Here is a 26761-nt window from a genome sequence, read left to right on the forward strand (position 1 = left end):
TATGACACATTATCCTCTCGAAGGCTGCAAGATAGAAGAACGATTCCGCTTCAAGAACAGAGACCCATTAGCGCGGTTTGGTTCCTCCATCTGAGAGTCGTAAAACTCACGTATGTGCGGCTGCCAGTTGAGGCCAGGTCAGGTCGTATCAATGTGTATATAATGTGTTTCGTATGAGGATCCCCATTCCTTCGTTTTTGCCACTTTCAGCTTCTTGAAAGCCAATTGAGAATGCGCCACATGGGCACAGTTCTACGAGGGTTTGAGTCTGCTTCTTCTTCTGCTGCTGAAAAGTCTTCGAGTGTTTGACACCCGCAAGGCAGAGGAATTGAATTAATAAATTTGAACGATAATTACGCGCTATAATTGTGCCTGAAGTGCTGCGCCGTTTTTCGGTTGTCTTTGGCAAATTCTCCCTCCCTCTGGAGATTCCGGCGAGGTTCTGTGTTTGGAACAACAGAAGGCGACAAGAAACGCGATTAGGCCAATGATGATAATGATCATCTCCTTTCGGGAAGACAACCAACAATAATGGTTCCGTGGATGGGGGCAATGCGGGGCTTTACGCATGGAAGTCACTTACGCAAAACATAACCTATAAGGAAGCTTTTCCGAATGCCAGAAACACAACCAAACGAAACCAAACACTTTGCCATCCGGGGCCAGATGACGGCGAAGAGGCCTCTCATCTAATCAAGAACATCATGAACACGGACTGGCGACATCGTTTTGAGATTCTTATTTTTCCCCCCAAAAAAGAGGATCTCATCACTGGCACAGGAGGGAGGCGCTTTTCCACAGAAATCATCATCCCGACGGCTGTTAGGAGCTGATATCTTAACGAGACTAGCTGTTTCTGTCAGCTTCGGCGAACTTCCAGCTAAATGCCAATCGACAACTGGCGATAATTTTCCCGAAATGAAGGTTCAACATTCTACGGAAGAAGAAGGTCCGTGGAGAGTGGAAATTAGAGTTAAGAGCGTAAATGTTTGGGAGCTTAGCGCGAGCTAAGTGAGCATGAAAATCGCATTTTCTTCCTTGCTGGACTGATTTACCGGTGACTCAGTAATAAAACCGAGAAGGAGGACTTACTGAGTGAGTAGCGGAGTCACTTGTTGATGGAGCGAGATTCAATTCGATTAGGATTAAACCTTGGTGATGTTGGAATCGAATAATGCCAGATGCGGAAATGAAATTTAATCGAAATTAGAAAAAAAAAATCTGTTTTTTGAGCTGTTCCGAGATAATTTTTTTTATTGATTTTTCTGAAATTTTCTATAAAAATTATTAAAATTTGAGTCAAACATTCTTTTCCGAAACCGAAGATAAAAACGCTTCCCTTAAAAACGCCTGAAGGTAGACAACAAAATCATTCGGTTGAACTAACTGAAAATTGGAGGGAAACCCCTATTTTTTTCAATTTTTCTGCCATCATCATCGATGCTAGGAAATCGAGAAGCCTCTTTCCGGGCATCGCCAATTCCACTGTCAACCTTCAACAGATTCATTGACTTGATTTTTCTTCCATTTTACCAGTGCCTAAAAATTCAGAAACTGAGGCAGAAAAGCCATTTTTTCAAACAGGAAGCCATTGTGTGCGGTTTTCCTTTTTTTAAACTGACTTACTTGTTCCAGAGAGCGAAAAATATAAATTCTTCTATTGGTTCCAGTTTCACCTAGTTTCTTTTTTGTTCCTCAACACTGGGTGAATGCGGATGTGAATTCATGTGTACGAGCAATGACAATTGAAGCTGATGCCCCCCACATAAAGGTAGTCCACCTACTTACAACTTTGAAAGACGTTGAATTTGTTGCCGTTTATGGGATATCGTTTCATGCTGAAGTGATAGAGGAGAAGCAAAAAAAAAATCGAACCAAATGGAAATGTGAGTTTTGATGCTTTGCCTACAATCGGATCTATGTGGAGAGTCGTCCAGAAAAGCCCTACATTTTCATTTTTTTTACCAAAACAGAAAGAGTCAAAAACAGTCTTGAAAACTACCTAAATATGTCTTAAGCGTTTCCCAAAAAATTAAAAAAAATAAGTTTTTAAATTTTTTGAAGATATTTTAAAATGTGTTTGAAAATAACCTGAGAATGTCCCAAAAATGATCGGTAAATGTCAAAAAAAAGCTTAAAGAATGATGACCCGAAAATTTCTAAAATATATCAAAAATGCTCGGAAAATGACTAAAAAATGTCTTGCGAATTATCCGAAGATGTCCAAAAATGTTTCCAAATTTTTCAGAAACTTATCAAAAGTATTCCGATTTCATCCCTGAAAAAACCAAAACATGTTTCAGGAAAAGTTCTTAAATTTGCCAAAACTTTAGTTTTAGTTTTAGTTTTTAAACCGTCTGAAGAATGGTCCAAAAATTTCATAAAAATTTCCCAAAATTGATTCAAAAATTTCCTAAACAAATTTAAAAAAACCGATAAATGTCTCAAAAATGTATGAAAGTATGAAAAACATTCAACAACATCTAAGAAATATTCCAAAAATATCCCGAAAATGTCAAAAACAATGACTTAAGAATGTACCGAAAATATCTTATAAATGTTTCAAAATAATCATTCACACGCTCCTAAGATGACGTCGTTTTACAAATGTCCCAAAGATATTCTTAAAAACAATTTAAAAATTCAAAACCATTACGTAATTTCCGGAAAATCCCAAAAAATAATGTCTTAAGAATAAAATGCGCCACAAATTATCCAAAATGCCTTCAAACTTTCCATAAATATTTCGATAATATCTCTTAATTGTCCGAAGAAGGTCTGAAGAAAGTTTCGGAAAAGTGGCAAAAATGTTCCATACTGTCTAAATTCTCAGAATATTCCAGTCAGGTCCAAAATCAGTCTTAAAAATGTTTTTAAAATACCTATCTCGAGCTTTAAACTGGTCAAAACGGTCCTTGAAATTTCTATAAACATTCACAAAAATGCACCTAAAATGACTCAAACAACCCCCAAAATTCTTCGTAATGTCAAATGTGGTAAAAAGTTTCCGAAAATGTCCTAGAAATAATCAAATATGTCTCACAAACATCCCGAAAAAATTTCGAAGATATCCCAAAATTGCCCAAAAACTTAATCAAAAAAAAAATCCAATAAAACGATAAATTTTCTAGAAATCTACCAGCAATATTCCTAAAAGGTCCCGAAAAGTTTCACTTCTAAAGACTTGATCCAAAAATGTTCCAAAATATATCAAAAATGGCCCAAAAATGCCCAAGAAATTTCCTAAACAAATTTTAAAAAAATCCGGAAAATGCTCATGCTCAACATGCTTTTAAGATACCTTCCGAATTTGCAGAAAATGTTTCGAAATCGTTTCAAAATGTCCCAAGATATTCTTCAAAATAATTTGAAATATTCTAAACAACTACGTAATTTCCAGAAAATCCCAAAAACTAATGCCTTAAGAATAATATGCACAAAAAAATTTCAAAAATGCCTTAAGACTTCCAAAAATATTTCGATAATATATCTTAAATGCCCGTAGAATTTCTTTAAAATGTTCTGGAAAAGAGCCAAAAATGTTCCATACTGTTTAAAAATTTTCCCAGAATATCCCCGGAAAGACCGAAATCTGTCTGAAAATGTTTTTAAAATACTTATCTCGAATTTCAAACTGGTCAAAACGCCTTTAAATTTCTTAAAACATTCACAAAAATGTTCCTAAAATGACTCAAAGATATCTTAAGAATATTCAGAAAAAAACTCCTAGAATTCTCCAAAATGCCAAATGTCGTAAAAAGGTTTCAAAAATGTCCTAGAAATTATAAAATATGATTAAAAAACATCTTGAAAATATTCCAAAGATATCCCAGAATTGCCCAAAAAATGAAACCAAAATGTCGCGAAAAAAAATGCCAATATAAACGGAAAATTTCTCAGAAATTTACCAGCCTGAAAGGTCCCGAAAAGTTCCACTTCTAAAGCAACGTACGGGGTGGAGGAAGGACCAAAATGGGCCTAAATGAACATCACATAAAAAAATATCCTCAAAATATTTAAAGTATAACGGACAAAACAAAAAGAATCTGGAATTACCCAGAGATGTTCAAAAATGTTCGTATAAAAGAAAATCAAAAAATTCCAATATCATCCAAAATTTCAAAAATGATCCTTTAATGTCCCACAACAAGAAAAATAAGAACGTTATCTCAAAAACAACTAGAAATTTTTTGGAAAAGTTAGAAAAAAAAATTTTTTTCTTCTCAAAGTCAAACAAAAATATCCTAAATTTGCCAAAAAAAGAATCTTGACAAATTTGACAATTTTGACAATTTTGACAATTTTGAAAATTTGACAATTTTGACAATTTTGTCAATTTTGAAAATTTTGACAATTTTGATAATTTTGACAATTTTGACAATTTTGACAATTTTGACAATTTTGACAATTTTGACAATTTTGACAATTTTGACAATTTATACAATTTTGACAATTTTAACAATTTCGACAATTTTGACAATTTTGACAATTTTGACAATTTTGACAATTTTGACAATTTTGACAATTTTGACAATTTTGAAAATTTTGAAAATTTCGAAAATTTCGAAAATTTTTGACATTTTTTTACAATTTTGACAATTTTGACAATTTTGACAATTTTGACAATTTTACACAATTTTGACACTTTTGACAATTTTGGCAATTCTGACGATTTTGACAATTTTCACAATTTCACTGATTTTGACAATATTGACAATTTTAACAGTTTTGACAATTTTGACAATTTTGACAATTTCGACAATTTTGACAGTTTTGACAATTTTTACAATTTCGACAATTTTGACAATTTTGAAAATTTCGTTACTTTCACTTTTTTGTAAGCTATGATACATTTGACAGTTTATTGAAATTTTATTTTATTCGCTTATTTTTTTTTCCGAATCCCTTACACTTAAAATTATTATTTCAGCTTTTCTTTTTTTCAATTTTTCTACTCTTCGACTCTTTTGGCTTTAAGACTCTTTTTGACTTTTTGACTTTTCGAATTTCGACTTTTCATTTTTTCAACGTTTCAACTTTTCGACTTTTCGACTTTTCATTTTTTCAACGTTTCAACTTTTCGACTTTTCGACTTTTCATTTTTTCAACGTTTCAACTTTTCGACTTTTTAACTTTTCAACTTTTCGACTTTTCAACTTTTCAAGTTTTCAACTTTGCTACTTTGCGACTTTTCGTTTTTTCGACTTCTCGATATTGCGACTTTTCGACTTTTTGACTTTTCGACTTTTCATCTTTTCGACTTTTCGAACTTTCGACTTTTCAACTTTTTAACTTTTCAACTTTTCAACTTTTCAACTTTTCAACTTTTCAACTTTTCAATTTTTCAACTTTTCAACTTTTCAACTTTTCAACTTTTAACTTTTCAACTTTTCAACTTTTCAACTTTTCAACTTTTCAACTTTTCAACTTTTCAACTTTTCAACTTTTCAACTTTTCAACTTTTCAACTTTTCAACTTTTCAACTTTTCAACTTTTCAACTTTTCAACTTTTCAACTTTTCAACTTTTCAACTTTTCAACTTTTCAACTTTTCAACTTTTCAACTTTTCAACTTTTCAACTTTTCAACTTTTCAACTTTTCAACTTTTCAACTTTTCAACTTTTCAACTTTTCAACTTTTCAACTTTTCAACTTTTCAACTTTTCAACTTTTCAACTTTTCAACTTTTCAACTTTTCAACTTTTCAACTTTTCAACTTTTCAACTTTTCAACTTTTCAACTTTTCAACTTTTCAACTTTTCAACTTTTCAACTTTTCAACTTTTCAACTTTTCAACTTTTCATCTTTTCGACTTTTCGAACTTTCGACTTTTCAACTTTTTAACTTTTCAACTTTTCAACTTTTCAACTTTTCAATTTTTCAACTTTTCAACTTTTCAACTTTTCAACTTTTCAACTTTTCAACTTTTCAACTTTTGCAACTTCTCAACTTTTCAACTTTTCAACTTTTCAACTTTTCAACTTTTCAACTTTTCAACTTTTCAACTTTTCAACTTTTCAACTTTTCAACTTTTCAACTTTTCAACTTTTCAACTTTTCAACTTTTCAACTTTTCAACTTTTCAACTTTTCAACTTTTCAACTTTTCAACTTTTCAACTTTTCAACTTTTCAACTTTTCAACTTTTCAACTTTTCAACTTTTCAACTTTTCAACTTTTCAACTTTTCAACTTTTCAACTTTTCAACTTTTCAACTTTTCAACTTTTCAACTTTTCAACTTTTCAACTTTTCAACTTTTCAACTTTTCAACTTTTCAACTTTTCAACTTTTCAACTTTTCAACTTTTCAACTTTTCAACTTTTCAACTTTTCAACTTTTCAACTTTTCAACTTTTCAACTTTTCAACTTTTCAACTTTTCAACTTTTCAACTTTTCAACTTTTCAACTTTTCAACTTTTCAACTTTTCAACTTTTCAACTTTTCATCTTTTCGACTTTTCGAACTTTCGACTTTTCAACTTTTTAACTTTTCAACTTTTCAACTTTTCAACTTTTCAATTTTTCAACTTTTCAACTTTTCAACTTTTCAACTTTTTAACTTTTCAACTTTTCAACTTTTCAACTTTTCAACTTTTCAACTTTTCAACTTTTCAACTTTTCAACTTTTCAACTTTTCAACTTTTCAACTTTTCAACTTTTCAACTTTTCAACTTTTCAACTTTTCAACTTTTCAACTTTTCAACTTTTCAACTTTTCAACTTTTCAACTTTTCAACTTTTCAACTTTTCAACTTTTCAACTTTTCAACTTTTCAACTTTTCAACTTTTCAACTTTTCAACTTTTCAACTTTTCAACTTTTCAACTTTTCAACTTTTCAACTTTTTAACTTTTCAACTTTTCAACTTTTCGACTTTTCAACTTTTCAAGTTTTCAACTTTGCGACTTTGCGACTTTGCGACTTTTCAAATATTCGACTTTTCGTTTTTCCCACCTATTGAATTTTCAGCTATTCGACTTTTCGACTTTTCGATTTTTGGCTATTTGACATAACTTTTTTACTTGTAAAATTTTTGATATTTTGACATTAAAACATTTCAATATTTTTGTTTTTCGATTTTTCAACATTTTGACTTTTCGACTGTCCGACTTTTAATTTTTTCGACTCTTCGACTTTATGACTTTTCGACTTTTCAACTTTTCGATTTTTCGACTTTTCGTCTTTCGACATTTTGACTTTTTGATTTTTCAACTTTTCGACTGTTCGACGCTTCGACTTCCCGACTATTCGATTTTTCGACTTTTTGACTTTCTAACTTTTCGACTTTTCAACATTTCGACATTTTTCCATTTTAAATTTTTGACGTTTCGGCTTATTAACTTTTCAACTTGTCTATTTTTAAATTTTCCAACTTATCGACTATTCGACTTTTTGACATTTCGACCTTTCCACTATCGTACTTTACATTTTTCAACTTTTCGACCTTAAAAGTATTTGACATTTAGCTTTTCAAGTTTTCGTTATTTATTTACTTTTCGATTTTTTCGACTTTTTGACTTTTCAATTTTTTACTCTAAGATTTTACGATTTTTTGACTTTTCGACTTTTCAACTTTTAAATTTTTCAATTTTTCGATTATACGACTTTTCGGCTTTTTATTTTTCAGCAATTCGACTTTTCATTTTTTTGACTTTAAGAATTTTCAACATATTGACTTTTCAACTTTTCAAAATTGTTATTTTTCTGTTTTTTCACTTTTTGACTTTTCGACTGTCCGACTTATAATTTTCATGAATTTTTGACTTAACAACTATTTATTTTTAAATTTTTCGACTTTTCAACATTTCGTTTATTCGACTTTTTAACTTTTCGCCTTTTCAACATTTTCGACTTTTCAACTTTTCACTTTTTTAAATTTTCGACGTTTCGACTATTTGGCTTTTCAAATCATCTATTCTTAGATTTTTCGACTTTTCAACATTTCGACTTTTAAACTATACGATTTTTCGCCTTTTCACTTTTCCACTTTTCGACCTCACGACTATTTATTTTTTAAACTTTTCGACTTTAAGAATTCTCGACATTTTGAATCTTCAACTTTTCTTTAATTTTACTATTAGGTTTATCGACTTTTTGAGTTTTCAACTTTTCGACATTTCGTTTTTTTACTTTTCAACTATTCGACTTTTTGACTTTTCAACTTATCTATTTTTCGACTTTTCGACTTTTCAACTCTTCGACTTCACGATTTTACGACTTTACGACTTTACGACTTTTCGACTTTTCGACTTTTCGACTTTTCGACTTTTCGACTTTTCGACTTTTGACTTGTAGATATTTCAACTTTTCGACTTTTCGACTTTGCAACTTTGCGACTATTCGAGTTATCGCCATTTCGACTTTCCGACTTTTCGAATTTTCGACTTTCCGACTCTTCGACTTTTTGACTTTCCGGCTTTTGATTTTTTGAATGTTCGACATTCTGACATTTTTACTTTTCGACTTTTCGTGTTTTCAATTATTCAACTTTTCGACTTTCAACTTTTCGAATTTTTCACTTTACGGTTTTTTAATTTTTTACTATTTGACTTTTCGACTTTCCGAGCTCTCGACTTTTTGACTTTTCAACGTTTCGACTATTCGACTTTTTAAATTTTAGACTTTTAATTTTTTTAAAATTCAACTGTCAAATTTTCAATTTTTTGTCGTATTGACTTTTGGACTTTTCGAGTTTTCGATTTTTAAACTTTTTCATTTTTAGAATTTTCCACAACCTTCTTAATTTCAGCTAGTATGACAATCCTGGCATTCTGGCTTTCCGGTTTTCTGATTTTCTGCCTTCCTGGCTTGAAGTTTTTCGGCAATTTGACTGTCTGATCATTCAACTGTATGGTTGACTGATTTTCTGTCTATTAAATTCCAGAATTTCTGACTTTTTCATTCTGTTGTTCTGTTTTCTTAAATAGCAAGAAATTTGGTAGTATTTTCAATTTTCATATTTTATTCTTAACGGAGCTTGGAATTTCTGTCACGTAAATTATGGACGTAAGTCTAGGAATGAACCCGAATCGATACCGTTCAAGTTTACCGGAAATGGAGAGCACAAGTTTTACTGAATACATTCGTTGAATACAACAGCAGCAGCATCAATGATGCTTCTGCTGCTGGTGTGCTTCGGAATAATAACACACACAATGTGTCACTTTGCCATTGCCATCGGTTGATTCCTTGGTTCGTTGGTTGATTCTCAGATTTGTGGCACTGGTGGTGGTGGAGGTCCAAAGAGAAGGAAGCACGATTCGTAATATCGAAAGTTTTATTACAGTTCCAATGTTTCCCCGAGGTTTTCAGCAGTAGTAGGTGGGGGTGTTAGTAACAAAAGTATTCACCTGATGGCAGTTTCTCACTCATCGGAACGACAGATGTACAACATGGAACTCGAACTCTCTTTACTTCGAGAGACAAGGGAGGTTGTAAGGTGAAAGGTACACAGATAGAAGAGTCGGTGAGGCAACAAGTTTCACATTCCCATCGTTCAGGTGATGGCATGGGCTCAAGGAATCACACATTTTTCGCTTTGAGTAACACATTTTCAGTTCATTCGGTTGAAGCTTTTATGCGAAAAGGTTGGTGTTTTGTTGTCGTCGAGACTGACGGAAAGTTGTTCTATCCGATGAAGCCTAGTAGTGAGAATTAATGTCACTGGGAAAATGGGAAAGGCTTTGTCGAAAGTGCTGTCGATTTAGGGACTAATGACTCATGTGATGGGTCTTTGATGAATGTAACAGCTGGGAAAATATTTGACTGCCTTTAGATTAGTCGTTATTGCTTTTGAAAAAAATTACAAGGAAAGCTTTCAACACTCTTTGAAAGATTGACGAACAATTTAAAGGATTCATAATCCATGCACTAGAAGGTTTAAAAAATGACCCATAAGACTTTGAAAGTTTGACGGGATTCATTTTCAAACCAAACGTTTAAAGGCCGAAAAAGGTCCAAAGGGAATTTCTGTCAAGTGAGGACTAAATTTGCTTCTGTTAGTGTCATTGTGTTTCATCCGATTGATTGATTAGTTTTTGTATAGTATGATTGTAAATGTTCCGAAAATATAAAAAAAATCATCATTCGTTGGAAGCTTGCCGGAACTTTTTACATGCCAAAAGGAACGTTCTTAAATTCAAATTGCTCGAATGAGCAATGAATTGGTAACATTTGATACAATAATCGATTCAGCTCAATACTGTTATTCTATAAGAATTGTAGTCTCTTTCTTTTTTATGAATTATCCAATTATCTTCATGATATTTCCCTGAAGAATTAGCATAAGTTAAGTAAAATGTACTTACTGCAGCTCAATTATATTTTTGAGCAAATTAACCCTTTTCTGTCTATAGTTTTGAATAGATTAAAGTCTTTGAAATCTTAAAGTGATGATTCGTGAAAACTACATGATAAAAGATAACCGAAATTTAAAAAAAAAATGTTTAATCACTCCTTGAAAATTCGACGTGATCTTTTTCGACCCAAACGGAACAATTAAAAAAAATCGAGTAAAAAGAACAAATTTTTAACTGATTAACAGACAGGAGCCTCGTGGATGAATGTAACAATTCACATCAGGGCCATCCAGGGGGCATCTACTGTATCACACCTAATATTCACGTAGTTAGCCAACCTACCTTTTACGAAACTTTCAAGTTCGTTTAAAGGTCGAAACAAGTTCCCAAAAAATTTTGTGCTATTTAATCAGTCGAAAAAGGACTCAGCATGCTCCCGTTTGAGTCTTTATTAGAATTTCAGCTGGTAAGTATGTTTTTGTATTGTTTTGATGATCTTGAGAGAGAAAAATTCATCACTCTTTGAAAGTTAGACGGATCTTTTTTCATTCCAAATGGAACGATCTTAAACTAAGTTTTCTCTAACCGTGTTAAGATTTAGTAGCAAATCCAAAAAAAAAAAATATGTTTGTGACGAAAATACCAAATTATATCCCAATGAGTTGTCCCATTTAAAATGTCTTTTTGGTTGAGATTTCCCCAAAGTATGAGTAAAAGTGAACCCAAAAAATGAGTAAATTGTACTTACTGCAGCTCGATTCGTCCGATCCGTCCGGACAGTCCCGGTTCTGGTCGCACATCCAGGCCAGCGGAATGCAGGTTCCGGTTCCGCTGCGACAGGTGAATTCCTCCGATGAGCACACTTTGCTTACTGTTGTTGATGTTGTTATTATTGGGTGTCATGCATCCGTTGATGAGAAAAGGGAGAAAAATCAAACAAAAATGTAACCATATGAGTAATGAGTGTGTCACTAGCCATAAATTATCGTAGTAATTTGACTGCAGGGTCAGTAAACTAATAAGCCTGTTTGTTAGCGGATTAATTTGCGGTTCACACCAGATGAAATTGTTTGCATGCAGTTAGCGGGAAAATGGGATTAAAATAATGAGCATCCAAGCAACGGTTAGTGGTTAATGCATTTTTAAAATTCATTAAATATCAAATGAGATCGACTGGCAAAAAGCGAAACCATTGAGTGAGGAATGCCGTTGATGTTGACAAAAAAATAATTGAATTGGTTAATACGACACCGGAGGCGAAAAATATTATAATTAATATTTAAAAAATGTGAACGGGAGAGTCAAAGACATAGCTGCGGTTCCATTTAAACAACGATTGGCACCCCAAAATTGCCATTCTTGGTGAAAATATCCACATCATCAGTCAGAGAGAACGGCAGCGGTGGCTCGATGAAATCCCGTAGCAAAAACAACAAAACCACACACGTTTATTAAAAATGAAATTTCACATTTTTGGTTTAATTAAATTGCCAAGCTGTTCAGAACATGAAACGAGCGAGCGAGCGAGCGATGAAAAATGGATTCTCCATTCTTTCTGGTTTTCCAACCACTTGATTTTGCTTAACCAAGAAAGGCCACCGAAAAAAAAAGAGAACGGCGGCACCAGATGGCGAAAATAGGTGAATACATTATCGTTAGGCAGATTCAATTTAAATAAACGCACGCACACAAACCCTCTTAGAGCCGCCATGTGACACAGACAGTCACTGCCTCTTTCTGGTGAGTGTTGACCGCCGGAAAGAATAGTGCAAATCAGCAAATTTACGAAGGAAAACGGGAGATAACTAAGAGAGAATGTCTTCTAATAAAAAGCTGGACATGCATATTTTATTGGCGACATTCCTTCTCGGACTGGGGCAGCTTTCATAGAATTCTTTTTTTTTCTTTCAATGCAACCGAAGATCCCTGATCATAGGACGGACACTCGGAAACCGGAAGATTGAAATTCCACCGCGGCGAACGAAAGCGCAAAACCTTGATAGCTCTCTGTATTCAAGGAATTTAATTTACACTTTCCGAGGACATGTTCACATGCTGCTCAAAGTACCTTCAAGCAGCTTAGTGAGGATTTAAAATGAAAAAAATAATTTTGATGCTGTTTAGAAATGTAGGAACATTTTCAATACGAAGGGCATTCTAAATAAAGAAGCTCTATCGTTAGATTTGTGAATTAAAATTTTTAAAAGGTATAAGCCATCTTTTAGAGTCAACATTTGACAGTCAATATTTGAAAGTCAAAATTTGATAGCATAAAATACCGATAGTAAATGCGAGGAACACATACCAGAACCAAGAAATGAAAAAAGAAAGTTTCAAATATTGTTTATTTGTTTATTTGGTAACAAATCAACGGATCACATGTTGATCCCAATGATTAAATGGATACAAAACAAAATAATTAAAATTATAAAAAAAGTTTACACAAACTACCTTGACCTAAACGCTATTAAAATTTTTCTTCTAAAGGAATCCCTCGATGTACCGAAATCAAAATGTTCAGAGTAACGGTTGAAAGTCTTGATCACACCGATCAATGCACTATTTGCCCCGTAGTTGTTTTGACGAAGGGGAGTGTAGAGCTGTAAATTCCTGTTCCGTAGTCCTTGAGGTCTGACACTTATGTTGATTGATTCCAATAGCGAAGGGCAGTCAATTTTCGTTGTCAGGATATCGGAGACAAACAAGGCCCGTGTGACAGCTCGACGGGCTTGTAGCGTGTCTAGGCTAATGAGGTTGCAGCGGTTCTCGTAGCTTGGAAGGTGGAACGGGTCAGACCAGTTCAAATGGCGTAGAGCATATCGCATAAACCGTCGTTGTAGAGCTTCGATCCGATCAGCGCCATTCTGGTAGAAAGGGCTCCAAACTGCCGATGCATATTCCAGGATGGAGCGAACGAGGCTGCAGTAGAGGCTTTTCAAGCAGTATACGTCTCTAAAGTCCTTCGTCACGCGGAAAATAAAGCCTAAACATCGAGAAGCTTTATCCACTATATAGTTTGTATGTGTCTTGAAGTCAAGTTTTTGATCAAGAATCACACCTAAATCTTTGATGTGGTTCACACGGGCAATTAAGTGATCCGAAAGGAAATAATCGGCGGAAATGGGATGCCTTTTACGCGAAAATGTTATGACGGAACATTTATTGCGGTTCAACGCCAGGCAATTGTTGTTGCACCAGGTAGCGAAAAGGTCGAATTGCCTTTGCAGTGCAGCAGTGTCTTCGGGGCCTTTGATTACGTTGAACAATTTCAGATCATCAGCATAGGCGAGTTTGGGTCCGTCGAGCAGTAGAAGTGCGTCATTAAAATAAATAAGGAACACAATCGGTCCTAGATGGCTCCCTTGTGGAACCCCGGAAGTAGCAGGGAATTGTCTGGAATACGAATCCTTAGTTCGAACGGTCAGTTTTCTTCCGATCAGGTAGCTACGGAACCAATTCAATAGGCAACCACAGATTCCAAGACGTTCGAGTTTTGCAATAGCAAGTTCATGATTAACTTTGTCAAACGCGGCAGACAAATCTGTGTAGATTGCGTCGGTTTGGATACCCGCTGTAAAACTTTCTTGCACATAGGATGTAAAGTTCATTAAGTTCGTACTAGTTGAACGCTTGGGCATAAACCCATGTTGGTCATTGGAAAAATACTCCTTGCAGAATGAGAAAATGGGGTCCAGAATTACCAGTTCGAATAATTTTGCAATTGCGCATAAGGCAGATATTCCTTTGTAGTTATTTATATCCCTTTTGTCACCTTTTTTGTGAACAGGAAACATATAAGCATCCTTCCACAGCGAAGGGTAAACTGCTCTGTCCAGCGAAGCTTGAAATATTCGTTTAATTGGAAACAATAAATGGGGCATAAAGCGTTTCAGAAATGTGGCAGGTATTCCGTCCGGTCCCGAGGAGAGAGAGTTTTTCATTTTTGCGGTTGCCTTTAAAATAGTTTCCTCTTCAATTGCAATCATGTTTAAAGATGCGTTTAGGGAAGGAACGTTTCGAACAGCGTTAGCTATTTGATCGGCAGAGATTAAATCGGTGGTAAAAACACTAGAGAATTTTTTAGCGAGCAGATTACATATACCGAGATCCGAACTTGCAGTTTCGCCCTCCAAGAACATGTTGGTTGGAAGTCCAAATTCTCTCCGCTGATCTTTAACATGTTTCCAGAACGATTTCGGACTATTCTTAAAGTTTCGTTGCAGTCGCGTCAGATAGTTCCTATAGCATCGGCAGCTAGCTTTTTTATACGCAGAATTAAGTTTACGGTAATGGTCTTTAGCGTCTTGTGTTTTGTGCCTATTATAATAGCGGAAGGCTTTGCATTTTAAAGTTTTCATCTGGCGTAATTCTTTGGTGATCCAGGGAGCTCTTGAATTTTCATTCACCAAACGTTTCGGAACATGACGATCAATAATGTAATTGATGACATGTGAAAAAGTTTCAGCCGCGGCATTGGGATCAGAAAGTGTAAGCTCGGATTCCCAGTCTACAGAGTCTAACACTTCAGAGATAGCTTGAAAGTCTGCGTTTTTATAATCGAGAAAGAATGCAGCTGGTTTTCTAGAAGAAATATCCAAGCCGGAAACTTCAATTGAGATGTTGGAGTTGGAGGTTCCAAAACGAAAATTCAAAGTCAATAACCGAAGGTGATAATTGAAAGTCGAGAGAATTGAAAGCTGAACTTCATCAGTGAAGTGCCGAAAACAGAAAGTCAAATATCTTAAAAAGAACAAAAAGTTATCTTATGCTTGACTTTTAGTTGGCAGAGGTGGATTTTAAAAAATCAGTCAGTCAGATTAAAAATCAATAAGTCAGAAAGTCAGAAAGTCAAAGAGTCAGAGAGTCAGAAAGTCAGAAAGTCAGAAAGTCAGAAATTCAGAAAGTCAGAAAGTCAGAAAGTCAGAAAGTCAGAAAGTCACAAAATCAGAAAGTCAGAAAGTCAGAAAGTCAGAAAGTCAGAAAGTCAGAAAGTCAGAAAGTCAGAAAGTCAGAAAGTCAGAAAGTCAGAAAGTCAGAAAGTCAGAAAGTCAGAAAGTTAGAAAGTCAGAAAGTCAGAAAGTCAGAAAGTCAGAAAATCAGAAAGTCAGAAAGTCAGAAAGTAAGAAAGTCAGAAAGTCAGAAAGTCAGAAAGTCAGAAAGTCAGAAAGTCAGAAAGTCAGAAAGTCAGAAAGTCAGAAAGTCAGAAAGTCAGAAAGTCAGAAAGTCAGAAAGTCAGAAAGTCAGAGAAACAGAAAGTGAGAAAATCATAAAGTCAGAAAGTCAGAAAGTCAAGAAGTCTAAAAGTCAGAAAGTCAGAAAGATAGAAAGTTAGAAAGTCAGAAAGTCAAAAAATCAGAAAGTCTAAGAGTCAGAAAGTCAGAAAATCAGAAAATCAGAAAATCAAAAAATCAGAAAATTGTCAAAATTTTTAAAAATTGTCAAAATTGTCAAAATTGTCAAAGTTGTCAAAATTGTCAAAATTGTCAAAATTGTCAAAATTGTCAAAATTGTCAAAATTGTCAAAATTGTCAAAATTGTCAAAATTGTCAAAATTGTCAAAATTGTCAAAATTGTCAAAATTGTCAAAATTGTCAAAATTGTCAAAATTGTCAAAATTGTCAAAATTGTCAAAATTGTCAAAATTGTCAAAATTGTCAAAATTGTCAAAATTGTCAAAATTGTCAAAATTGTCAAAATTGTCAAAATTGTAAAAATTGTCAAAATTGTGAAAATTGTCAAAATTGTCAAAATTGTCAAAATTGTCAAAATTGTCAAAATTGTCAAAATTGTCAAAATTGTCAAAATTGTCAAAATTGTCAAAATTGTCAAAATTGTCAAAATTGTCAAAATTGTCAAAATTGTCAAAATTGTCAAAATTGTCAAAATTGTCAAAATTGTCAAAATTGTCAAAATTGTCAAAATTGTCAAAATTGTCAAAATTGTCAAAATTGTCAAAATTGTCAAAATTGTCAAAATTGTCAAAATTGTCAAAATTGTCAAAATTGTCAAAATTGTCAAAATTGTCAAAATTGTCAAAATTGTCAAAATTGTCAAAATTGTCAAAATTGTCAAAATTGTCAAAATTGTCAAAATTGTCAAAATTGTCAAAATTGTCAAAATTGTCAAAATTGTCAAAATTGTCAAAATTGTCAAAATTGTCAAAATTGTCAAAATTGTCAAAATTGTCAAAATTGTCAAAATTGTCAAAATTGTCAAAATTGTCAAAATTGTCAAAATTGTCAAAATTGTCAAAATTGTCAAAATTGTCAAAATTGTCAAAATTGTCAAAATTGTCAAAATTGTCAAAATTGTCAAAATTGTCAAAATTGTCAAAATTGTCAAAATTGTCAAAATTGTCAAAATTGTCAAAATTGTCAAAATTGTCAAAATTGTCAAAATTGTCAAAATTGTCAAAATTGTCAAAATTGTCAAAATTGTCAAAATTGTCAAAATTGTCAAAATTGCCAAAATTGTCAAAATTGTCAAAATTGTCAAAATTGTCAAAATTGTCAAAATTGTCAAAATTGACAAAATTGTGAAAATTGTGAAAATTGTCAAAATTATCAAAATTGTCAAAATTGTCAAAATTGTCAAAATTGTCAAAATTTGTCAAAATTGTCAAAATTGTGAAAATTGTGCCTCAGGTCTTGTTTGAGACTTAAAAGTCGAGAGTCGAGAATTGCTGAATAGACAAGATTCGGGATTCAAAAATCGAAAAAATTCAATATTCGATTATCGACAGTCGAGTTTCCAGATTCGAGTGTCAAGAGTGAAAAGTAGAGAATTGAGAGTCGAAAGTTGAGAGTCGAGAATCTATAGTTTAGAGTCGAGAGGCAAAAGTCGAGAGTCAAGAGTCTAGAATCGAATGTCGAAAGTCGAGAGTCGAGAGTCGAGAGTCGAGAGTCGAGAGTCGAGAGTCGAGAGTCAAGAGTCGAGAGTCGAGAGTCGAGAGTCGAAAGCCGAGAGTCGAGAGTCGAATGTCGAAAGTCAAGAGTCGAAAGTCGGGAGTCGAGAGTCGAGAGTCGATAATCGAGAGTCGAGAGTCGGGAGTCGAGAGTTGAGAATCGAGAATCGAGGGTCAATTTTAGAAAGTCGAGAGTCGAAGGCCGATAGTGGAGAGATTTTGGCCGAGAATCGAATTTTTAGTGCCTTGGATTAAAATTGAGAGTCGGAGGTGTTATTTCTGTGAGATAAAGTTTATACGAGTTTCCCAACGCAACACAGCGTTTTTTTTGTTCCAAAAGAATGATTATTTCCCAAAGTTTAAAGACAAAACATAAACTTTGGTTTCAAAACACCTAACCGTCTCTACTTATGTCACTTGTTCAACTTTCCGGACATCCATTTGGCTTCCACCTGTGTCAGCCTTTATTACAATTGCATGTCGACCACACTATTACACAGACCGCCTTTCACGGTTTTACAAAAGTTCCGACCAGCATTATTGTCATTCGTGTGCGCAATTCACTAACTGAATAGTACCCGAAAATTGCTAGTGAACGAACAGCAACGCTGACAACGATAACCATTGTTTGCGATGTTAATGATACCTTCATGCTATTCGGTTCGAATAAAGGCGGTGAAAACCCCTGTTTTCAGTTGTAAATGTTTGGAATCAAAAGTTTTCCTCTTCCCCGACTGTTTGGGATAGTTGCCTTTTATTTCATAATTCTAGTTTTCAACATCATTTTTAAAACATTTTAAACAGAAAGAAATTTATTTTGATTTTAATTCATATTTTAAAGTGTAAATTCATAGAAATGTAACGCATTAAATATATCACGTTGAAAACTGTTTGGGGCAATCATTAAGCCAAATGACATTCGCTAAACTTTTTAATTGTAAAAAAAATGTTTTTAGGTATCTTCAATGAAAGAAAAATTAGTTTGAAATTTTTATGCCAAGCAAATTTACAATTTAATGTAAATAGAAATGGATTGTCCAATGAAAGCAAATTCCGATCTGAAAAAAAAAATCAATAAATTCTCACTTTCATTTATCTCTTAAGCTCACTTTGTAGCGAGCAACAAGTAAAAAAAAACACACGTAACGATGCTGCTGAAAGAAAAAGTGAGCATTCCATCCCGCGTCCTAACTTTTAATGACTACATGCTTTCTGATTATCTTTATTATATTTCATCTTGCCCCACAGAATACCCGGGAAGAAAAGTTTTCCCCTCGGGATTTTAGCACCCACCGACTCAGAATTGCAAGACCCTGCTTCCCTGACACCATCCGGTACAAGATCAGATCATATTGGTATGGGAGTCTGCAAATAGCGAAGCCTTTTCCTGGCACCTGACGACGACGCGATGAAGAAAGCCAAACGTGGAATGGAAAAAAAAACTTAGCAGCTTCCGTCCGCGTCCGTTCGTTTGAAGCGTTTCAAACTTCAAGCTTCCTTTCACTCTCTCTCGCTCGTCGTTCTCCGTCGTTTGCTGATGGTAATAGCAACAGCAAACGGTAACCAGCACCAGCACGGTACTAATGTAAGTGGCAATTTTATGGCTCGTAATTAAGATGAGTTTCCTGTTGGAGCCACACCTCACAGACCCGCACACACCCATTAGAACGAACGGTTTTGTTTCCAATGAACGTTGAGCGCGAAAAAAGCTCACTAGAGCTCCCTTACCGAGGGTCGATGAAACGCGTTTCGATTTATGATACCCCGGGAACACAGTTGTGGAACAGGATCCGGCTGCATTGTTGTCCTGGTTTGTTCATGAATGTCGACTATGGTACTTTTTCTCTGGATAAATTAAACTTTCTCAAATCGAGATTGTTGATTTTTGGCTTTTGGCTTTTGAAATTTACTCAATTTTTGAATCTTGTCTCTCAACTCTCGACGTTTGATTTTCGACTTTGGATTATCGATTCTTGAACCTCGAATCTCGACTCTCGACTTTCGATGCTGGACTCTTGATTCTGGACTCTTGGCGACTCTTGATTCTCAACTTTCGACTGTCGACTCTTTAATCTCTCTTTGAAAAATAGTGGGGGTACTCTTGAGCCCAAAAAGTATTACAATCTCGAATTTCGACTCTCGACTCTCGATTCTCGACTCTCAATTCCTAACTTTCGACTCTCAATTTCGAGCTCGACTCTTAACTTTCGACTCTCGACTCTCGATTCTCGACCCTCGACCCTCGACTCTCAACTCTCAACTCTCGACTCACGACCCTCGACCCTTGACTCTCGACTCTCGACTCTTGACTCTCGACTCTCGACTCTCGACTCTCGACTTTCGACGCTCGTCTCTCGAATCTCGACTCTCGACTAACTCTCGCCTCTCGACTAACTCTCGCCTCTCGACTAACTCTCGACTCTCGACTAACTCTCGACTCTCGACTCTTGACTCTCGACTCTCGACTCTCGACTCTCGACTCTCGACTCTCGACTCTCGACTCTCGACTCTCGACCCTCGACTCTCGATCTCGAGCTCGATTCTTAACTTTCGATTCTCAACTCCGGACTCTAGACTTTCGACTTTCAACCCTCGACTTTTGACTCTTGAATCTTGAATTTTGACTCTCAACTATTAACTACTTGACTCTCTAAACTTTCCGTTCTCGAATCTCGACCCTTATTTCTCGACCCTCGACCTTTGACTATTGACTCTCGACTTAATAGCGACTCGAAATATTTTGAAATTATCTCTCTTTGTAAAATTGTGGGGGTACTCTTGGTGCCAAAAGGCATTAGCTAAAAGTAAAAATGTCCTAATATTTATACTTTTAAAAGGAAAATAATATGTTTAAGCAGGAAATAAAGCTAAAGCCAAAGTTTACAGATTCAGACCTATTCAACCTACTCAGATAGTGCGACGTCTGTTTGTCGTTCCAGACAAACGACAACAACGAAAGGACGGCCAAATGTCGAAGCAGAAGGAACAAATGAGATGCACAGCTCATTAGCATTGTTCCCGGCAGTGTTGAGCGTAATAGTAGTGCCGTTCCTGATGGTAGTCGGTCACTCGACTCTCGTATCTAGGATTCCATACCAGCAATGGTGGCACACCAGGTTGCCTATCGCTCAGGCGTGTAATGAGTTTTACGTTCCACTGCTTGACCGGTTTGGCGGGACCGATTTTTTTTCGAAACGTAGCAGAAATTTCCAGTTTTAAGTTTTTTCCTAAAAAATATGTTCTTCGAAACTAGGAAATTTTTCCAATTCTAAAATAAGGAAAAGTTCTAAACTGATTGAAACTCAATATTTATCCATAAGACCTTTTAAAAATATTCTCACCACCACCAAATCTCACAACGAAAGCATCCACCGGTGAGATGCAGAAACGATTTGGTGCTGCTGTTAGCTCCCGGTGTTTAGGCTATAACCGATGCCACCTTTCGTACCCAATAGTAGAAACAACAGCAAGCAAGGATTGCGCCTATGGCTAGGTAATCCTGGACCAACAGTCGGCGGAGGAGCTAATTGCATTATTGCAGCTACCCTACCTACTATTTGGTGCCTTCTACGGGGGACTACTGGTTTTCACGTTTCGCTCGTTAAAGTTCCTAGGGCGTTCGTTGCCTTTGGGGTTGGTTTGGTTTATGTTGTGAGAGAAATGAGCTTGATGGTCTAATTAACGAGGCTGATTAGCTAGCTGGTTCTGCCTGCTTGCTGCTATCGTTTAATCGATAAATAAATATAAGGACTCGTTAAGATAGGAAGGTTTGTTGATTTTCGATGAAATTAAGAAATTTAAAACTAAAAATCAAACGAAAAGATGCGAGATTTGAGTTAATACTAAAAAAAAAAACTCAATAGAAGGAAGCATAATTGAATTCAGAATGAAAAGTTTAAATGTGCATTCAAAATTGATGATTGATATATTTATCGACTCTCGACTTTAACTTCAAGATTTCTGTAATTCTCTTTATTTGAGCCTCGACACTTGGCTTTTGTCTGAATACTTTAGATTGAAGCCGATCGATTCTTTTCGACTATTTAGACTATTTTCTTCTTATTCCTTGATTTACAACTTCCAACTCCCGACTCCCGATTCACGACTCATAATTCTCGAATCTTGGCCTTCAACTCTAGATTCTTGATTGTCGACTCTCTCCTCTAGATTCTTGACTTGAGACTCTTCCATCTTCTGATTTTATATTCTGAACTCTCTTTACATGACTTCTGACTCTTCTCAATTCTTGTTTCTAGAATTTCGACTTTCACCTTAAGACCATCTACTCTAGAGTCTCGACTCTCGACACAGGATTATAGGGGAGATGAGGGCATAACGAGCACCCGAGGCATAATGAGAACTACGCTTTTCTACGAAAGTGCGTATTTTCTTAAATAAATTTTCATGAGGATTTGTTTCGTACTTCCTATAGTATTAATTTTTCACAAAAAAAGGAATCTCCTTATCATCTTTACAGAGATATTTAAAAAAAACTAGCTTGGTTCTAAAGTTACGAAAATATTATAATTTTTGAGCACCACGAAATAAGCTCTTATGATCTTAAAATAACCTTGATCAATAATGTACGCACTGCAACATGATGTACACATTGTTTCTCAATTTTTACCATCATAAAATTTTTGATTTTTCACTTTTATCAATTTTAAAACACGTTTTACTTAAATTTGTTGACTAGGGGCATATAGAGCACCATATTATCGAGGCATAATGAGCATTTTCTGCCGTAGAATCTAGCAGCGAATTAAAATTGATTTAAAGCGCCACACCTTGACTAGTTTTCATCCGACAATTTAGCCTATTGGTAAGGTGTCGGAGAGGTAATCAAAAGACTAGAGTTAGATTTCTGTTCGAGGTGATTTTTTTTCCATTCACAATTCATGATCGATTTTTTTATTGTTACATTATACGGCTAGTAGCATCATCCTCCGAACAAAGCACTTAATGTATGAGCGTGCGTGAATTGTTTGTATTCTACAAACAGACCTAGATTATTTTGTTATTGCTTTGTTTGATGAATCTACGACTCACCTGACTTCATCGAATTGAATTCGCTGCTAGATTCCCCGGCAAAAACGCACATCTTGCTCTGATTAATGGTGCTCATACTGCCTCAGGGGGGGTTCTCATTATGCCTCCACAGTGGCTGGTTTTCAGCTTTTGGCAATTTTTTTTAAAATGCATTTTTTAACGTTTTCATCTAGTTTTTCACGTTTCAGCCCGTTAGAGAATAGGCTTTTCAAGTGTCTGAACACGAAACAATAATGTAACCTCCATATTATAGCTATTTTCTATGGTTAATTAACCGTTTTCCTTAAGGTGGCCATTATGCCCCCATCTCCCCTACATAGAATCTCGACTCTCGGTTTTGGACTCTTGACTGTCGATTTTCAGCACTCGACTTGTTATGCAGGACTATCGACTTTCGGCTCTGGATTCTTGACTCTGGACTCTCGATTCTTAGTTTAAATTCTACTGTCTTTTCTGGAACCTTGACCCTCGAATCTCGACTTTGAACTCTCAACCCCCTGGAGGATCTTTCGATTCTTAACTGTAAACTCAAGACTTTTGATCCTAAAGAACCTGAATTTTGATTGTCATCCGTTGGCTTTCAACTCTTTGCTTTCGACTGTCAGCTTTCAACTCTTGACCTGATCCTAGAAGTTTGACTATCGACTAGAACTAGATATTCTCGACTCTTGACATTCAACTCTCGAAAAATAAACTAATTAACCTAATTCTGAGATATGAGGATAAAATCTCAAGATTTGAGAAAATAAGTCAACATGAAAAAGAGATCATACAATTGAAAATAAGTAGAAAAAAAATTGATCAAGAATGAGCACACGCAGCAGTGTAATCACAGTATCAAAATCTATAATTTTATTTTTCTCCAAAATTTGGGATTCCTCATTCGAAAGCTGGAATTCTGGATTTAACTTTTTGTGTCATTTTTGGATTTTTTTTTTGACATTCTGTTTTGAATGTCAAAAAAAAGTGTCACTTGTGTCATTTTGTTATTTTTTTTGTTTCGTTCTTCCTTTCATTTAAAGACCCTTTTGGTGCTAGATTTGAGTCATTTATGAATTATTTCTATGTCGCTCTTCTGAATTTTATGCCATTTTTGGCTATTTATGCGTCATTTTTGTACCATTTTTGTATCATTTTTGTGTCATTTTTGTGTTATTTTGGGTTATTTTTATGTCATTTTGTGTCATTTTTACCAATTCTGTATAATTTTTGGGCTATTTTGAGTCATTTTTGTGTCATTTTTATGTCATTTATGTGTCATTTTTGTGTCATTCTTGTGTCATTCTTGTGTCATGATTGTGTCTATTTGCCATTTTTTTGTAATTTTGTGCCATTTTTGTGTCATTTTTGTGTCATTTTTGTGTCATTTTTGTGTCGTTTTTGTGTCATTTATGTGTCATTTTTGTGTCAATTTTGTGTCATTTTTGTGCCATTTTTGTGCCTTTTTTATGTCATTTTTGTGACATTTTTTTGTGTCATTTTGGACTGTTTTGTTAATTTTATCAATTTTGTCAATTTTGTCAATTTTGTCAATTTTGTCAATTTTGTCATTTTTGTCATTTTTGTCATTTTTGTCATTTTTGTCATTTTTGTCATTTTTGTCATTTTTGTCATTTTTGTCATTTTTGTCATTTTTGTCATTTTTGTCATTTTTGTCATTTTTGTCATTTTTGTCATTTTTGTCATTTTTGTCATTTTTGTCATTTTTGTCATTTTTGTCATTTTTGTCATTTTTGTCATTTTTGTCATTTTTGTCATTTTTGTCATTTTTGGCATTTTTGTCATTTTTGTCATTTTTGTCATTTTTGTCATTTTTGTCATTTTTGTCATTTTTGTCATTTTTGTCATTTTTGTCATTTTTGTCATTTTTATCATTTTTGTCATTTTTGTCATTTTTGTCATTTTTGTCATTTTTGTCATTTTTGTCATCTTTGTAATTTTTGTCATTTTTGTCATTTTTGTCATTTTTGTCATTTTTGTCATTTTTGTCATTTTTGTCATCTTTGTCATTTTTGTCATTTTTGTCATTTTTGTCATTTTTGTCATTTTTGTCATTTTTGTCATTTTTGTCATCTTTGTCATTTTTGTCATTTTTGTCATTTTTGTCATTTTTGTCATTTTTGTCATTTTTGTCATTTTTGTCATTTTTGTCATTTTTGTCATTTTTGTCATTTTTGTCATTTTTGTCATTTTTGTCATTTTTGTCATTTTTGTCATTTTTGTCATTTTTGTCATTTTTGTCATTTTTGTCATTTTTGTCATTTTTGTCATTTTTGTCATTTTTGTCATTTTTGTCATTTTTGTCATTTTTGTCATTTTTGTCATTTTTGTCATTTTTGTCATTTTTGTCATTTTTGTCATTTTTGTCATTTTTGTCATTTTTGTCATTTTTGTCATTTTTGTCATTTTTGTCATTTTTGTCATTTTTGTCATTTTTGTCATTTTTGTCATTTTTGTCATTTTTGTCATTTTTGTAATTTTGTCATTTTTGTCATTTTTGTCATTTTTGTCATTTTTGTCATTTTTGTCATTTTTGTCATTTTTGTCATTTTTGTCATTTTTGTCATTTTTGTCATTTTTGTCATTTTTGTCATTTTTGTCATTTTTGTCATTTTTGTCATTTTTGTCATTTTTGTCATTTTTGTCATTTTTGTCATTTTTGTCATTTTTGTCATTTTTGTCATTTTTGTCATTTTTGTCATTTTTGTCATTTTTGTCATTTTTGTCATTTTTGTCATTTTTGTCATTTTTGTCATTTTTGTCATTTTTGTCATTTTTGTCATTTTTGTCATTTTTGTCATTTTTGTCATTTTTGTCATTTTTGTCATTTTTGTCATTTTTGTCATTTTTGTCATTTTTGTCATTTTTGTCATTTTTGTCATTTTTGTCATTTTTGTCATTTTTGTCATTTTTGTCATTTTTGTCATTTTTGTCATTTTTGTCATTTTTGTCATTTTTGTCATTTTTGTCATTTTTGTCATTTTTGTCATTTTTGTCATTTTTGTCATTTTTGTCATTTTTGTCATTTTTGTCATTTTTGTCATTTTTGTCATTTTTGTCATTTTTGTCATTTTTGTCATTTTTGTCATTTTTGTCATTTTTGTCATTTTTGTCATTTTTGTCATTTTTGTCATTTTTGTCATTTTTGTCATTTTTGTCATTTTTGTCATTTTTGTCATTTTTGTCATTTTTGTCAATTTTGTCATTTTTGTCATTTTTGTCATTTTTGTCATTTTTGTCATTTTTGTCATTTTTGTCATTTTTGTCATTCTTGTCATTTTTGTCATTTTTGTCATTTTTGTCATTTTTGTCATTTTTGTCATTTTTGTCATTTTTGTCATTTTTGTCATTTTTGTCATTTTTGTCATTTTTGTCATTTTTGTCATTTTTGTCATTTTTGTCATTTTTGTCATTTTTGTCATTTTTGTCATTTTTGTCATTTTTGTCATTTTTGTCATTTTTGTCATTTTTGTCATTTTTGTCATTTTTGTCATTTTTGTCATTTTTGTCATTTTTGTCATTTTTGTCATTTTTGTCATTTTTGTCATTTTTGTCATTTTTGTCATTTTTGTCATTTTTGTCATTTTTGTCATTTTTGTCATTTTTGTCATTTTTGTCATTTTTGTCATTTTTGTCATTTTTGTCATTTTTGTCATTTTTGTCATTTTTGTCATTTTTGTCATTTTTGTCATTTTTGTCATTTTTGTCATTTTTGTCATTTTTGTCATTTTTGTCATTTTTGTCATTTTTGTCATTTTTGTCATTTTTGTCATTTTTGTCATTTTTGTCATTTTTGTCATTTTTGTCATTTTTGTCATTTTTGTCATTTTTGTCATTTTTGTCATTTTTGTCATTTTTGTCATTTTTGTCATTTTTGTCATTTTTGTCATTTTTGTCATTTTTGTCATTTTTGTCATTTTTGTCATTTTTGTCATTTTTGTCATTTTTGTCATTTTTGTCATTTTTGTCATTTTTGTCATTTTTGTCATTTTTGTCATTTTTGTCATTTTTGTCATTTTTGTCATTTTTGTCATTTTTGTCATTTTTGTCATTTTTGTCATTTTTGTCATTTTTGTCATTTTTGTCATTTTTGTCATTTTTGTCATTTTTGTCATTTTTGTCATTTTTGTCATTTTTGTCATTTTTGTCATTTTTGTCATTTTTGTCTTTTTTGCCTTTTTTGTGTCATTTTTGTGCAATTTTTCTGTGGTTTTTGTGTCATTTTTGTTTAATTTTTGTGTAATGTTTGTGTCAGTTGTGTGCCATTTTGTGCCATTTGTTTGTCATTTTTGTGTCATTTTGGTGTCATATTTGTTTCATTTTTGTGTCATGTTTGTCATTTGTGTCATATTTTTTTCATTTTTGTGTCATTTTTAAGTCCTTTTTGTGTCATTTTTGTGTAATTTTTGTTTCGTTTTTGTATCATTTTTGTATCATTTTTTGTGTCATTTTTGTGTCTTTTTTGTATTATTTTTGTGTCATTATTGTGTCATTTTTATGTCATTTTTCGTTATT

The 26761-nt window shown here is 33.4% G+C and overlaps 1 protein-coding gene across 1 annotated transcript in view; it reads right to left on the minus strand.

Moving 5' to 3' along the window:
• Positions 1-353: 353 nt before the first annotated feature.
• Positions 354-26761, minus strand: part of LOC129753981 (very low-density lipoprotein receptor-like) — a 28550-nt gene continuing 2142 nt past the window's right edge. Inside the window, exons 3-4 of the mRNA XM_055749835.1 lie at positions 11042-11164; positions 354-442 (exon numbers count right to left, since the gene is read on the minus strand). Coding sequence (XP_055605810.1) covers positions 354-442; positions 11042-11164 — 212 coding nt within the window. The remainder of the gene's footprint in view (positions 443-11041; positions 11165-26761) is intronic.

The sequence above is a fragment of the Uranotaenia lowii genome, chromosome 3 (genome assembly GCF_029784155.1).
Source record: "Uranotaenia lowii strain MFRU-FL chromosome 3, ASM2978415v1, whole genome shotgun sequence".
NCBI classification, from domain to species: domain Eukaryota; kingdom Metazoa; phylum Arthropoda; class Insecta; order Diptera; family Culicidae; genus Uranotaenia; species Uranotaenia lowii.